Source organism: Phyllostomus hastatus, unplaced genomic scaffold (assembly GCF_019186645.2).
Source record: "Phyllostomus hastatus isolate PE091 unplaced genomic scaffold, TTU_PhHast_1.1 phas_contig_58, whole genome shotgun sequence".
Taxonomy (NCBI): domain Eukaryota; kingdom Metazoa; phylum Chordata; class Mammalia; order Chiroptera; family Phyllostomidae; genus Phyllostomus; species Phyllostomus hastatus.
The window spans coordinates 54,716,713-54,731,917 of NW_025333916.1; the positions used below are offsets into that span (position 1 = coordinate 54,716,713).

General features: G+C 44.0%; 1 protein-coding gene across 3 annotated transcripts in view; it reads left to right on the forward strand.

Annotated features, from left to right (window-relative positions):
- Window positions 1–15,205, forward strand: part of RAI14 (retinoic acid induced 14) — a 126,377-nt gene that overhangs the window by 103,243 nt on the left and 7,929 nt on the right. Inside the window, exons 6-13 of one of the 3 annotated variants that reach the window (XM_045847852.1) lie at window positions 3,862–3,919; window positions 4,573–4,643; window positions 6,677–6,783; window positions 7,461–7,639; window positions 7,872–7,900; window positions 8,986–9,072; window positions 10,240–10,326; window positions 12,900–12,957. In XM_045847852.1, coding sequence (XP_045703808.1) covers window positions 3,862–3,919; window positions 4,573–4,643; window positions 6,677–6,783; window positions 7,461–7,639; window positions 7,872–7,900; window positions 8,986–9,072; window positions 10,240–10,326; window positions 12,900–12,957 — 676 coding nt within the window. The remainder of the gene's footprint in view (window positions 1–3,861; window positions 3,920–4,572; window positions 4,644–6,676; window positions 6,784–7,460; window positions 7,640–7,871; window positions 7,901–8,985; window positions 9,073–10,239; window positions 10,327–12,899; window positions 12,958–15,205) is intronic. The other 2 variants (XM_045847851.1, XM_045847853.1) reach the window with 2 other exon arrangements.

Here is a 15,205-nt window from a genome sequence, read left to right on the forward strand (position 1 = left end):
ACAAATATCATATGATCTCACTCGTATGTGGACTCTAATGAACAAGCTGAACTAACAAGGAAAGTGGGGACAGACTCATAGACGGAGAGCAGATGACAGCCAGTTTCAGGGGAGGGTAGCGGGTGGAGGGACTGAGCAAAAAGGGAAAAGGACTCATGGACATGGACAACAGTGGGGTGATTGCTGGGGCGAGGGGGGCGTACGGGGACTAAATGGTAATGGAAAAATTACAAATAAAGATTAAGTTAAAAAATATAAAAAACTAAAAAAAACTTTTCCCCATGCTGTTGGAGGCCTCACAAACAGGCTGTCCCCTGTCCCAGTGCTCCCTATTCCCCTCATTGGTAGACGACGGCTCTTCTTGCAGTCCCAAACTCCAACCACTATTTCCTTGCGTGTAACTCGATGAGCTTTTAGTTCTTAAGTTCTTGGTTTTATTCTTCTTTATAATTTGAAGCTCACGCTCTGGTTTGACAACCCTGCCAAGGAGCTCATAATGATCACTTAGGGTGCCGACTTCCGTAAGTCTTCATGGAGATGAATATTTAATGAAATCCCCGCAGATGCCGTTACTGTAACATCCAGCGGTTGCCGGTCAGAATGCAAGCTGGCTGTTCAGTCAAGGATGCGTTTGGAGTACTGCCTGTTCTATGGGGCTGTGGTCGCGGCCTTCGGAGCGCTGCTTGCCAGCCCGGCAGCTTGCTTTAACCTGACTTTGCAATTCTGATGTAGGAACGTGGCCGCGTTCTTCAGCTTGACCTGCTCTGCTGACCACACAGCTCCTTGTCTTGCATTACATGATGCAAGCCACTGCCCACGCCAGGATACTGAGCCTTCACAGGTCTTTGACGTGAAATTCAAGAAAAACAGGTCCACATCTGTGATGCTCATTATTTTTATGATGAGGCTTCTCCCTGAAAACGGTTCAGATAGAACTCTTCTCATCTGCCCTCTCTGGGACTGGGTGGGCACTCTGGGCAAGTGAGAGTTGTTGACTTGCCCACGTTAGTGCCCCGCCTCCGCTCCCTTGGTCTTTTCTCAGTTGTTAAGACTTCTCTGTGTTCTAAACCTCCACTCCCCTCCTGGCTTGGCTACCCAGACCGTGCATCTGGCTCTGATTTTAAGGAAGAATGAACTTGACAAGCTAGAAATCCTCATGGGCAAGGACCAGATATTCTAGCCTCTCCTGTAATCTTATATCTGGTTATGCAAATGGATTGGGTTTTTCTCTGGAATCTTTGAAGCCTTTAAACAGTTCCTTGTGCTGTTCTAAAATTAGGCCAAAGCATGGTAAGGTGGAACTTGAGCCCCATTCTTCTCACCACTGAAGGGCAGACAGACATTTCCCTCTAAGGTTGCCTGTCCTTGCCTCCCCGAACGTACAAGTTGTCTGAATGCTATTTCCAGATAGTAGTTAAAACCTAGGGCTTTGATGTCCTGATGGGTTGCTTCCCTTGGGCCCTGCGCCTCTCTAGTTAGTTCTTCACCTCCCGTCTTGGCAACCCATGCCCTCTGTGATGTGACCCCTATTACCCCTCGCTACCCCTCACTCCTGCACCCTCTGTATTTATTCTTCTCTCTGGGCTCTCTAGACCGAAGCTCTTACTACCTGTCTGCTAGAGACACTTGCCCTCTCCAGTGGCTGCCGTTTTAAAGGTCTAGCTCCTCAAGGCAGTGAGTACAAATAGAGCCTTGTGAAACCTTCCATTCAAATGAACTCTCTCCCTCCCTGGATAGCCCACTCTCCACCCCTCCCTTTCTTCTGACAAGTGTTCCCCGGGCACTTGTATCAGGCATTGAATATATTATATACTCATGAACACAGCAGCCCCTGTTTTGACGGAGCTTACAGTCTGGTAAACAAGTACACAAGACACATTTAAAATTACACAGCACTGAAAAGAAAATAACAGGATACTTGGGAGTGGAGAGGAGTGAAGGGTAGTGTTCAGGGAAGGCTTCATGGAGGAGGTGATAATCAGGCTGAGAATTCAGCCATCCAAAGAGCCAAGGGGAAAACACTCCAAGCAGACACAGCAGCAAATACAAAAGGCCTGAGGTAGGAAAGGCACTAGTTAAAGAGGAAAGAAAGCCATTGAGCGGGCCTGGGGCAAAGCACGGGAGGAAGAGAAATAAAGGCACAGGGGATGGACCTTGCATGTCATGATGGACAGACTGTAATTAATGTAAGTGCAGTGTGCGACTGGAAGAGCTTTTACGTAAAGAGTGACTGTTTTAAAAGATCTCTCTAATTGTACAGAGCGTTGGTTAAATGGGGAAAATGCAGAATTGTGGAGAGCTGGTAGGAGGGAGGCTGCTGTGTCTGTCCAGGTGGGGAGGTGCTGGTTCACACCAGGTTGTCATGGAGAAACCAGACAGTAGACCTGGGGTGTGTTTCTGGAGCAGAATGGTCAGGACATAGTGGAGGGAGGAGGAGGTGAAATCAGAGAGGAATCAGTAGTTTCTGGCTCGTAGACTAGGTTGATGTAATGCCATTGACGGACAAGGAAACATTGGAGGATTGGGTGGGTCGTGGGGGAGGGGAAGGACCCAGAAGATTTGGCTGTGCTGGACTTGAGTTGCCTGTGAGACAGCAGCATGGCACTGGGAACCAGGCAGTAGGTTATCCAGCCTGGTGCTCAGAGATGACCTCTTGTGTACAGATGAGAACACAGCTCCAGCTCAGCCTGTCTAGGTTCGAATCCTGGCTCTGCTGCTTACTGTGACCTGAACAAATTATTCACATCTCTGTAGCTCAGTGTCCTCATCAAAAACGGGACTAAATGATGGTGTCCAACAAGGGCCGTTAGGAGCCTTAAAACAGTTCTTAGAACAGTGTCTGGCACATCACAGCTAATATTTAGATGATATTATTGCTGTTGTTAAGATGTGCATTTGGCCTGGCTGGCGTAGCTCAGTGGATTGAGCGCGGGCTGCGAACCAAAGTGTTGCAGGTTGGATTCCCAGTCAGGGCACATGCCTGGGTTGCAGGCCACGGCCCCCAGCAACCACACGTTGATGTTTCTCTCTCTCTCTCTCTCTCTCTCTCTCTCTCTCTCTCTCTCCCCCTCCCTTCTCTCTCTAAAAGTAGATAAATAAAATCTTTTTTAAAAAGATATGCATTTGGGAGGCATTAGATTGTAGATGTGGATGAGATTACCAAGGAAGATAGCTTAGAGACAGTGCTGAGGAACCCCAGGTTTTATGTTTGGCTACAGGAGGAGTGGCGGCCCCAGCAGTGGGAGGAAAACCAGGACTGGACGGGCCAGGCAGGGCTCTAGGAGCAGAGGGGTGGAGTGCCAGAGAGGGCTGCTGGCGAGAGGTCATTGGGCAGAGGAGGACCAAATGTTCACTGTCATTGGAAATGCAAGGATTGTTGGTGACTTTGACAAGGGCCTTTCTCTGGAGTCTTGAAGGAAAACATCTGCCTATGGGTTCCGGAATGAGTGGCAGGTGAGGAAGTGTGGACTGTGTGTAGACAATTCTTGAGGAGAAAGTGGGTTTTGGAAAGGGGACAGAGAATTAGGGCTGGAATTAGGTGGAGAGGATGATCGCATTGAGATGAAAAATTGGAGAGTATGTTTGATAGCTTGTGGGGATGATGGGGATGGGTGGGAATATGGGGATGGGGTAAGGGACAGGAGGAGGTGGCTGGAGCAGCAGGGTGACAGTTTGCCCGTGTCGTGATTACTTGGAGATGAGTCCTCCTCCCTGTAACAGACTGCAGGCATCTGGAGCATGGTGATTGGGGCCCATTCATGTTTACACTCCTCCCAACAAGGCCCATCATGCTTTGCAGGAAAAAGATGAACTGACTCGAACCCAGCTTGATTCCGTGATTTGTTTGTTTCTGTCTTACAGTCTAAGTGCCCGGCTGAAAGTACCGACAGCTCTGGGAAAACCGCTTTGCATTATGCAGGTAACTCGCATCCTCGTACTTGCCTTCTGCCGTAAGACCCACTCCTGACTCAAGCCATTAAACTCACTATGTTATTCTTGGGCTGTTTTCTGTTATTATTCTTAGGCAATCCCATTTTCTTCTGTTTGCAATGCTTGTAGCATTACCAAGGAATACATCTACATTTCATGAGTTGCCTGCCAAATAACCAGTAAAAAATTGTCTTGGTTAAATTTGAATTAACTTAAGGTTCTTGATTAAACTAAGAGATACCCATAAGCGTTTGTAGATTTCAAGTAATGGGCAATACAGATTTTTTCTGATTTGATGCTCATTAAGAACATCAGTCATCAACATTTTGTTTCACTACTTGTGACACACCCCCGAGTGACAGAATGTTGAACCTGGGGATGATGAGACTGACAAATTTCTTTTCGGGCTAGTTGTGGAAAAGCTAAACCTGATGTTTGCCCATGGGCCATGGCTGGCCAACCCTGAGTAATTAAACCGTGATTGAGAATACCTCTCCCCCTCCCCATCGCACTGCAGTGCAGCCAGAGTGAGCAGGTGCAAATGGGGCGGAGCTTCCGCTTCTCCCCAGGAGCACGAGGTGATGCCATGTGTGTGAGAGTAGCTTTGTGAGTCGTTGTGGTGTTCTGTTTTCCCCTCCGCAGCGGCACAAGGCTGCCTTCCGGCTGTGCAGGTGCTGTGCGAGCACAGAAGCCCCGTGAACCTCAAGGACTCGGTGAGTACCAGGTGGCCACGGGAGGCGGAGGCGCACAGTAGGTACTAGAGCACTGACAGTCGCTGACGTTGGAGGCCTAAGTATTTGGCAGATTCAATGGCTTTTCGATTTAGGGCCTCTTCTGCAAAATGGGTGGAAGTATTATATCCCCCGTTGGTCCCTCAATCACAAGTAAAGCACTTTGCAGCATGCACTTCCCATTCCCATACATGCACACTTACACATAAGGATATCTGTATGGCCTGCCATCAACTTAAATATCAATAAGACTTGGTTTCTTGATTTTGAAAACTTAAAAAATAAGTCTAAGTAGAAGTTTTATGCTTTTGGGTGGGGCATGGGTGCTGCTGGTTAGGGTTCTCCAATTGCAATGGCCACTTCTAGGCTGTTTTACCCACCCCCCCCCCCCCCGGGCTATCTGGAGAGTAAGTTCACACGCCCATGGCTCCTGCTTCCAAGGCTCAGTCTCCTGCTGCTGCGTGGGAATCAGTGGGCACACACTCACACGTCACGGAGATACTGTGAAGTGAGCTGTGGACTCTGTGAATGACTTCACACCCCCTGCGTTTCAGTTCCTTATAACCAGGCCCTGGTGTAACTTCTGAGAGATAATTTTTTAGAACTGTGTCTGAAACTCTACTTTGAAAGGAGACTTAATCCTCAAGCAGCAATTCTATCATAACAAATCCCCCCTGTTAAAATAATTGGAGATACTGTGACTTCATCTTTTCCCTTTGCTTATTTGAATGAAACACATCTACTGTAAAAATCACCGTTGACCCCATTTGTAGGGGGCGTCCCAGGCAAGGGCAGAATCAAAGCTTCTCGTGTGTTTGTGTCATTGAAACTGGCCCTCTTCGTGTAGATTTGTGCAAACAGATGCCTGTATATTCTTCTGGTATTTCTTCATTTGTTCTGTATTGTTATGTTTAAAATCTTAATGCATGTCTATGAGTTGGGGGTCTGATTTTCTTTCTTTTCCAAAGGAATTGCTGATTGTCATATTGGAACTTAGTAAATCATTCCCCACCCATCTCTTTATCTAGTCATGTGACAGTGATAACACAAACTCTTCATTTATATTGTTTTTTTTTTAATCCTCACCCTGGGATACAAGTACTGGTTTTAGAGAGAGGGGAAAGGGCATGGGGGGTAGGGGGGGAGAGAGAGAGAGAGAGAGGGAGAGAAACGTGGATATGAGAGAGAAACATTAGTTGCCTTCTGTATGTGCCCCAACCAGGGATCGAACCAGCAACCTAGGGATGTGCCTTGACCTGGGATCGAACCTTCAACCTTTTGGTATACAGGACAGCACTCCAGCCCGCCGAGTCACCTGGCCAGGGCTATTCTAGGTTTTGATACATAGTAAGATTAGGAAAGAGGGTGCTTTCCAGGAAGACGGTAGAGGCTGGGCAGGACGCAGAGTCCGCTCGGAGGAGCCTGCTCAGAGGGCGGCGGACCTCCCCGTGCCGTGTGAAGCACACCCCTCGCTTCTCCAGAACCGTCGCCCAGTAAACCTGGCGCATACACCGCCTGCAGCCTTTGCATGCTTTGTGTTCCACGCGCTCTGGTATCATCACCGGGCTGATGGCCCAGGGAACACAAGCAACTTGTGAGGCTCCCGAGGAAAAGCAAAGGGTGAAAGTCTGTTGGCAAAGTCGTGCCCGGATATAGTAGCACCCCAGTGGGAGCACAGACTGTCCCAGGGGAGCAGGGAGTCAAATGTCAGACCAGCAGGATAATCTGGGAACAGATGTAGAGCGAATGGGGACATTCTGGCCTTGGCATCTATGTGAAAAGTCTTTTTTTTTTTAAGATTTTATTTATTTTTAGAGAGGGAAGGGAGGGAGATAGAGAGAGAGAGAAAAGAAACATCAATGTGTGGTTGCTTGGGGGTCATGGCCTGCAACCCAGGAATGTGCCCTGACTGGGAATCGAACCTGCCACACTTTGGTTTGCAGCCCGCACTCAATCCACTGAGCTACGCCAGCCAGGGCTTGCGTGAAAAGTCTTTACCTGCATTTGTCTCCTAGGATGGGAACATACCACTGCTTCTGGCAGCACAAAACGGCCACAGCGAGGTCTGCCGCTTCCTCCTGGATCACGGAGCGGATGTCAACTCCAGGGACAAGAGCGGAAGGTACCGCAGAATCGGAAACCGTGTGGCTTCAGTGTCCCCCGCCCCCTGAGACTCTTCGGAACTGCCGTAGCTGTAGTTGGGATCATCGGCTATGAAGTGGTTTTAACTCGCTTTTTGATTTTCTGCCTTTTTGAATCATCAAGAACCTGTTTTGACTTAAAAAAATTTTTTTTGCCCAGACCTCTGGGAACATCATTGAGTCTGTGATGAGGTTATTAAATGCTCAAGTGAATAGGCCATTTCCTGTGACTCTTCATGCAAAATGAATGAAAAGTAAATGTTGATTTCTTTGACAGAAATCACCCTAATAATGCATAGGTCATTTGGAATGCTTAAGGTGGAAAAAAAACAACAAGATCTTTCACCTTAATGAAAATGATTGTGCCAATCATTTAATAATGACTGTGCCAATCATATTAAACTCCATCCTATTTAGAAGATGATGCATACAAGATTGTGTCTGTGTTGTTTGACCTATGAGGGCTTCATGTTCTGAATTAATCTGAGGTTTTAGAGAACGCCTCCCTAACTTCATAGTGATAGCATTCCGTTTCAAATCCTCTAGAAGATGACGTGTAGCCCAGTTTTAACTGCACACGCTCTTCCCCTGGTTTTAAGACAGGGGGTGGGTTCCCACCTCTTGCTATAACTAACTTGGCATCTCCTGTTCTCCTCAGGACCGCCCTGATGGTGGCCTGTGAGATCGGCAGCTCCGGCATCGCAGAGGCCTTAATCAAAAAAGGCGCAGACCTGACCCTTGTAGATTCGCTGGGACACAATGCCTTACATTATTCCAAACTCTCAGAAAACGCAGGAATTCAAAGCCTTCTATTATCAAAAATCTCTCAGGATGCTGGTATGTGAAAGAAAAGAGCCAGGGTTGTTTTTTTTTCATCCACTCTGTGTTCCCCAAAGGAAAAAGGAATTTGTGCAATATGATATATTTTATTATTCCTTCAAACATGTTCTTGAAGAAAAATGAAGTGTTAAGTACGTTGCATATCGGATGTGTATCCCCCTACCCAAAGTGAGTAGGACTTATTATGGTTCTTATCGTTCTCCTTTTCTCCCCACTTTTTCCTCTGTAGATCTGAAGACACCAACGAAACCAAAGCAGGTATTTATCTTTGGGGGAGGGGATTTGTTGTTTCATCTTTGTTTGTGAAAATTTGAAAATGTTCCAATTAAACCATTCCATGGTCTTAGAAAAGTGGTAAAGACTATGTTGAAAATACTTAAGGAGTGAAATATCTTCAGAGTAAACAATTCATCGTTACAAGGTGGTAAATGTTTTCTAAATTGTTTACCCTATTTCAAAGCTTATCACTTTAAACCTGCTACTTATAATTTTATCTTCTTCTGAAATGTACTAATATTTCCTGTTGTTGTGGAAGTGTTTGGTCCAGTTTAAACTCGGAGAATGAGTAGCAATATTTTAAATACTTGCAATGTCCCATGGATTGTAGCCCTAGTACACTAGTACATCCATGGCAACATTAGATATTTAGTGAAAAGAAGATATTCAGCTTTTCCTTTTAATTTCCTTTTAGTTTGGGGCTTTTCAAAAAATATGCCATTAGTGTTACACAGAAACTGAGAAGTTTGCCCTTTATTTTGGAGGGTTTTTTTTTCTAAAAACATAGTCACTTACTTTACTATTAATGAGATGTTATATTTGGCTGTTTATTTATATATCAGAGTTTTTTTTAAGAAATCATAAACACAAAACTCACTACTGAATTTATTGCATATGAACGGTGTTACCATTTATCCATAACTTTTAGAGATGAGGTTCTTCCTTTCCCCATGTTGACATTCTTTAAGGAAAGGAACGGAAGCAATGCAAAATGGGGACAATTCCACTCACCGCTTTGTGTCACGAGGAGAGTTAGTCTATGAGTGTATTCCGGGTTCTCACTTGTGGCAGACGGCTCCTCATCCTCTCCTTCTGCAGTTTCCCCACCAACATGATCTGACTGTGTCTGGTGTATTGTATCTTCTTGCTGTGAAAGCATGGGCTGCTGGGAGAAAACTGGGAGCATGCACGTTACTTGTTTTTGTGTTGGTAGCAGATTGCAGATCTTGACAAAGTAAGAGATGCATGAACTGTGAGGTTTTTCTCGTTGTTGGATGAAGCTGTGTGCTCAGACTTCACTAACCTAACTAACCCACCTCCGTTCTTTGGACTGTGATAACTTCCAGCACGATCAAGTGTCTAAAATAAGCTCAGAAAGAAGTGGAACTCCAAAAAAACGCAAAGCTCCACCACCTCCTATCAGTCCTACCCAGGTAAAAACAAACGCCGCTCCCCAGTGAACAAGCGTGCAGCGGCAAAGGCGTCGTTTTGTCATTCTGTGTCTGGGCTGAAAAGAAATGCCGTAGAATCAGTCGAACCTTAAACGCACATATGAGATTTTCTTCAGTGGTTTTAAATGACAGATTGTGATAGGAAGGATTCTGATTGTTAGTGTGGAACATGGTTGATTCTTAATTTATTTTAGAACTGGGGAAATGAATGGTATCTTTTTTAAATGCCTCAAGGAAATTTCTCAAAATCTCCATGACAGAGACTTTTTCCTTAAGGTAACAAGTTTGGTTCCTTGAGTCCCTCCTGTTAACAGCTCCAGTGGAGGACAGGAGAGTGGATAGCTGGTGAGGCGGTTAGTTGAAAATGAATTTTAATTGGTTTCTGAAAACACTGTGAAAATCTATTTGCCTTTATACTTACCGTATTTTTTGGACTCTAAGACGCACCAGACCATAAGACGCACCCAGGTTTTAGAGGAAAATAGGAAAAGATTGTAGAAGCAAAAAATGTAGTAAAATATTTAATGACATAAATAACATAATATTTCACCAATGTAAATGTAAACTACATTTACTAGCCAGGTAAGCTACATTCGGACTATAAGACACCCCCCCATTTTCCTCCCAAATTTGGGGGGTGCGTCTTAATAGGCCGAAAAATGTGGTGCGTTTAAGGTTGACCTAAACACAGCTTCCCTTCCGGGTCACAGTGACAACTGCCCAGAGGAGGGGGTGCAGACGTGCCAAATAAGAACAAGCTGGGGCTTGCTCCTCCCAGAACTAGGCAGAACAATAGACAGAACAATCCATATTAAAATAGTTGAGAGGACTATCTCATCGCATCCGTCATTTTACCTCTGCTAGCACGTTCGTTAATAGTATTCTCAACCTGCAGTAGAAGTTTTAATAGATTTTTAAAATCGATTCTAGTAAATATAGGATCAAAGTTATGTAGCTATAATCTGCAAACTTTCAGAAAGTATTCTCCATATCTGAATTATACTGAAAATGTTACCCCCGCAAATAATTGAAACGAAGGATAATTACTGTGAGACTTATTTGCGTTGGTTAAATACTTTGGCGCTGGAGAAGACAAGACTTCGAAGATGCATTCTTTATTGATGGTTTTCTTTTTCTTCTTTTTTTCAGTCGAGTGATGTGTCTTCCCCAAGATCAATAACTTCAACACCCATTTCAGGAAAGGAATCAGCATTTTTTGCTGAACCACCCTTCAAGGTATTTCCTCCCTGTGTTCATTTTTTTTGCTGGTGAATTGGATGATACTTAGTAGACTTGGTTTAAGTTATACCACACTAGGCAAAACAGAAGAATGTACTTCTCAGTGATCCGTTTACAAACTTCTCATCAAAAAGCACCCTTGATTATTTTCCTGGCGTGGACCCCATACAGAAAGAACAGGATGAATAAATTACATTCTCTAGCTAATAATTAATTTCTTCATTTAATAAAAAGGGACAAAGATGAAACTTACCTGATAACCAGTCTTTTACTAAACTGAGTTGATATAATGCCAGTCAAAAGAAAGGAGTTGTTGTTCTCTGATGTCTTACTGAGTAATTGTATATTTTTAATTAAACTTTTTCCTGACTGGAACAGTATTAGTCAGGAAACAGTAATGTGTATTTATTTTAGAAATTTTTTTAAAAATCCATTAGGTTTTATTTCACCTGGTTCTGTAGATTTGTGGTTGGAAAGTATTGTAATGGATGGGATGATATTTCAGTCCATTATCTGTTTTACCTTATAATCACTAGCAAATTGCACTTGGAAAGGAAGTAAAATTTATTATTGTTAAAGTGAAATTTTAATGGTACAATTATGTATTTCCCCCATCTAAGGGTTACTAAAGATAGTTTTTTTAACTTGGATGCTCAGTGGCCTGGAAAAGATCATTTCCCTCACTAGACCTATCACTAGGTCTAGGTAGGAACAGACCTGTCATTTCCCTCACTTTCACCAGATTTTGCTAATGAACTCCTAAGATGAATATCTGTACAAGGTTAGGCAAGGCAAGGAAGTTAATACGCTTACAGTTAGTACTCTACTATCTCCTCATATACTTATGGCTCAAAGGAGGCAGTGTATTCAAAGAATAATAGCACAAATTGTTATTTTCAGAAATAGAATGCATCAATACCTTTACAAAACATAAAAAGATAAAAAAAGTGACGCTAGTTAGAATGCTAAAGTTTAAAGAGATTAAAAATACCAGCTGGTGACGACAAGGGAGAATCAGGACTCTGACACCCTTGGTGGGAGTGTCAGGTGGTACAACTTCTTTGCAAAACTGTTTGCTGAGTTTTTCTTAAAGTTCAACCTATGATCTAGCCACCCATGTTTATAGCAGCTTTACTTAAATATCTCCAAACTAGAAACAATCCAGATGTCCTTCAAAAAGTGAATGGATAAAGATAATGGCATTTATCCATATAATGGAATATTACTTAGCCATAAAAAAGAAAAGAAGTGCCAGCCAAGCAGCATTGTAGAGGAATCTGAAAGTCGTTATGCTGTGTGAAAGAGGCCAGACACGAATTCCATTCCCTGTGACATGCTGCGTGTGGGAATTCTAGAGACATGCGAAAGGGAGAGCAGCGAGTCCTGGGAACGGGCGGGCAGGGGTTGGCTGCGATGAGACGCGAGGAAGTGTCAGAGATGATGGAAATGGTCTGTCTCGCTGATGATGGTGGTGGTTCCATGGGTATACAGCTGTCAAAGCCCCTCAAATTGTACCCTTTAAGTGGGTGTACTCTATTATACATTAATATACTTGGAAAATAGAAATAAGCATATATGTTTTCAAAGTAAAAAACAGCTTTCTGTCAAGATAAGCACTTGCCAAAAGTAACCCACTTTATTTTTAGCACACTGGCCTTCACAAAAGTTCCTTTGCTGGAAAAGTCTCCCTCTTACCATGGCTGTGGCTCGTGTAGATGAAACCTAGTCATTTCTGGCCATTCGCTGTCCCTTGTTTTGAATTGAAACTCTGACTTTGAAATTACAAGAACTTTTGCAATATGTTAACAGATATCCAGGGACAAAGATTTAGAGGCAATCTTGAGGGGATTGTCAATCCAAGGCCAGAAGAATTTTTATTTCCTTTATAAAATTACCTTTATCTTCTGTGACAGGTCTTCTTTATTATCATTTCTCTTGGAAATATTAATAGTAATATAGTAATAGCAATTAATGTATAAAATGATAAAGCTAAGAAGTACTTCTCATGTATTTTATTTTATTTTTTTAAGATTTTATTTATTTATTTTTGGAGAGAAGGGAAGGGGAGGAGAAAGAGGGAGGGAAACATTGGCCTGCAAGCCAGGCATGCGCCCTGACTGGGAATTGAACCCAGTTTGGTTTGAACAACCGTTTGGTTTGCAGGCCAGGGCTCAGTCCACTGAGCCACACCAACTAGGGCACTTCTCATGTATTTTAATCAGTGTATTAACCAGGTGGGTAAAACTTTCTATCTGACTTCATTGTGAAGTAGTGTTTGCCATCTCAAATTTTAGGATCTCAAAGTTGTTATCATCTTAACAGATATTTGTATGATACTTAATGAAATTTCTGGAAAACGTTTTAAGAACATGCGGTCTGGAACTTCTAATGCTTTAGAAATGATGCTTCAGTAGTAATTGCCACTTCCGTTCATTGGCATTTTAAAATATCTTCCATCCTTGAGATTTTCTGTCTTTCTAATAAGAGAACACCAAGGAGGAAAATTGGACTGATTCTTGGGTGGAATGTTACATGCAGGGATATTCTTGTAAGTCACTTCTGTGTTCCAGCAGGCTGAGATCAGTTCCATCCGGGAAAACAAGGACAGGCTGAGCGACAGCACCACAGGTAAGCCGCACGCGTCTGATTTTGTTCCCTTGCCCGGTTTCTGTCGTCCCACGTGCACACGGTGAGAGCAGAGGCCAGGCAGGGCTCCTCTGTGTGCGGACGCCGGAGCAGCCCGGCGTGCCGCCCCAGAGCTGCCGACGCCGCGCAGGCTGGTGCCCTCTGGACTTCAGGGGGCCTCCACCTGGGTTATAGGGAGTCTCAGAGCCTGGATGTGAAACAACGCATCTCTCTTTTCATCTGTTTCAAACTGAATTTTAGCACTCCCTTCAGTGACGAATGTAGGCAATAACCCAAGTGGTATAAGTGAACCAGTGGTGCCGACACCAAGAGAATTCACAGATAATGTCCCGTCACCTTCGTGTTGTTACAGGTAGCTCGAAATAACATGTGCAACAGCTCTCCTAGAAGTGATGGCCGTCATTAGACCTGCTGCCGGATCTTCTTCTTTATTCTGCTACAAAATAAGTTCTTAAATTACTGGAGCCTGTCTGTTCTATTTTACGCATTTAAAACCAGTATTTTGAGATGAGGCTCGCCGGCTGTGAGCTGTCAGGTAGCAACACCCCTTGACGGCAAGCAGCACATGGTTCTCCTGCAGGAAGAGCCAGCCAGGCACCTCCCTGGGGTTTCCAATAGACGCACGCAAACACCGCGTGTTAATGAAATCGCACACAGTCGTACTGTCTTCACGGAGACAGGGTTTAATTCATTGTATCAGGAGTCCGTCCTGTGGGTTTGCCCTTTAAGGATGCAGTATAAGTACCTTTAGAATCAATGTAAAAGATAGAGGCTATCGATTCAAAGGTCCTTTTTTGCCAGAAAATTCAGTTTCTTAGTCTTAGCATTTCACGTGCTTGGACCCTTTAACTTACGGAATTTAGAAATAGGAAACTTTCTCGTTCCCGGCAGAAATCACTGTTCACATAACCAAACAGTTGTTACACTGGACGCCTCAGGATTCATCCGTTGTATCGTAGAAGTAACTTCTGTTGCTTAGAATTACAGCTCCCAGTCCCGCCTCACTCCATGCTCACAAGACTTCCTGTCATAACAAAGCTGCTGCTTTGGCACTAGACATCAGAAGTAAGCATTTTGCATACTTTCAAATTAAGATTAAAGCTTTCGTCTTTGCAGTGATATGGCTGTGAGGAAATTAAAAATAACAGGAAAACAATTTAGCTCAGTGCTATTCAGAATGCAGTCTGTAAACCCTCGCCAGTCTACAATAAACACAAGGAGTTTGCACCAGAAAATCACCCAGCTATCTCACTAAGCATATTATTTTGTCCAGCTGCCATTTTTTTTTCATAAGAAGACTTTCTGGATGAAGGACACAGTATGTTGAATGAGATTCTGGAGCAAGTCTTCTGTCTCCGTCAGTGAGCGCTGCGAATAGTGTTGCTGCAGATGCTATTTCAGCGTGATAATCAGTGGGATGCCTAAAAGCGGTGGCTCACCAACAGCGTTTACTGTGGGGTGTGGAGAAGACCGTATCATGTGCGGTGGCCGGCAAAGGCTTTATGGAGGGGACAGCGTTTGGCATGGGTCTGGAAGGATGCCTCAGAGTCATCTAACCAGAGAGATGCTGCAAGGGCAGTCGTGTGGATGAGGAGTTAAAGAAGCAGCCTTGTGCTGAGGAAACAGAGGGTACGGTGGACACCTGGAGTCAGAAGAATGTGGGACGCTAGAGAAGGAGGTCACGAGTCACAAACCTGAGACAGTAGATTAGGGCCAGGTCTTAGAGGCCCAAGCTAGAGAAAGGAATTTGGAGATTATTTTTGGAGGGAGAGGAATTAAAGCACTTGAACCAAAGGAATGCCTCTATCAGAGCATGTTTTAGGGAAATTAGTCCAGGCAGTGGTGTGCAGGCTCTATTTTCACTAAGGCAAGCAAGGAGAAAGAGAGAGAGAGGGAGAGAGAGGGAGGGAGAGAGAGAGATTGATTTGTTGGAAGCTATTGGCAGAGTTTCAAAGTAGGTGATAAAGTTTGAATTTACATAATAGTGATGGGGTTAAGAAGTGAACCGGCTTCCAGCAATCTTTCTAAAAGGATTCACAGAAATGGGAAGAAAAAAAGAACAACCAAACTAAGCTTAAGGGAATAGAAAATACATGACTACATCTGTGAATTTTCAGATGAGCTTCCGTGCATCCAGGCTGGAAAAAAGAAACCCAGTAAGGAAACAAACCCCAGTGCTAAGAATTGCTGTCCGTTTATCCAGCTGACGGGGGCCTTCATTCATGGTCAG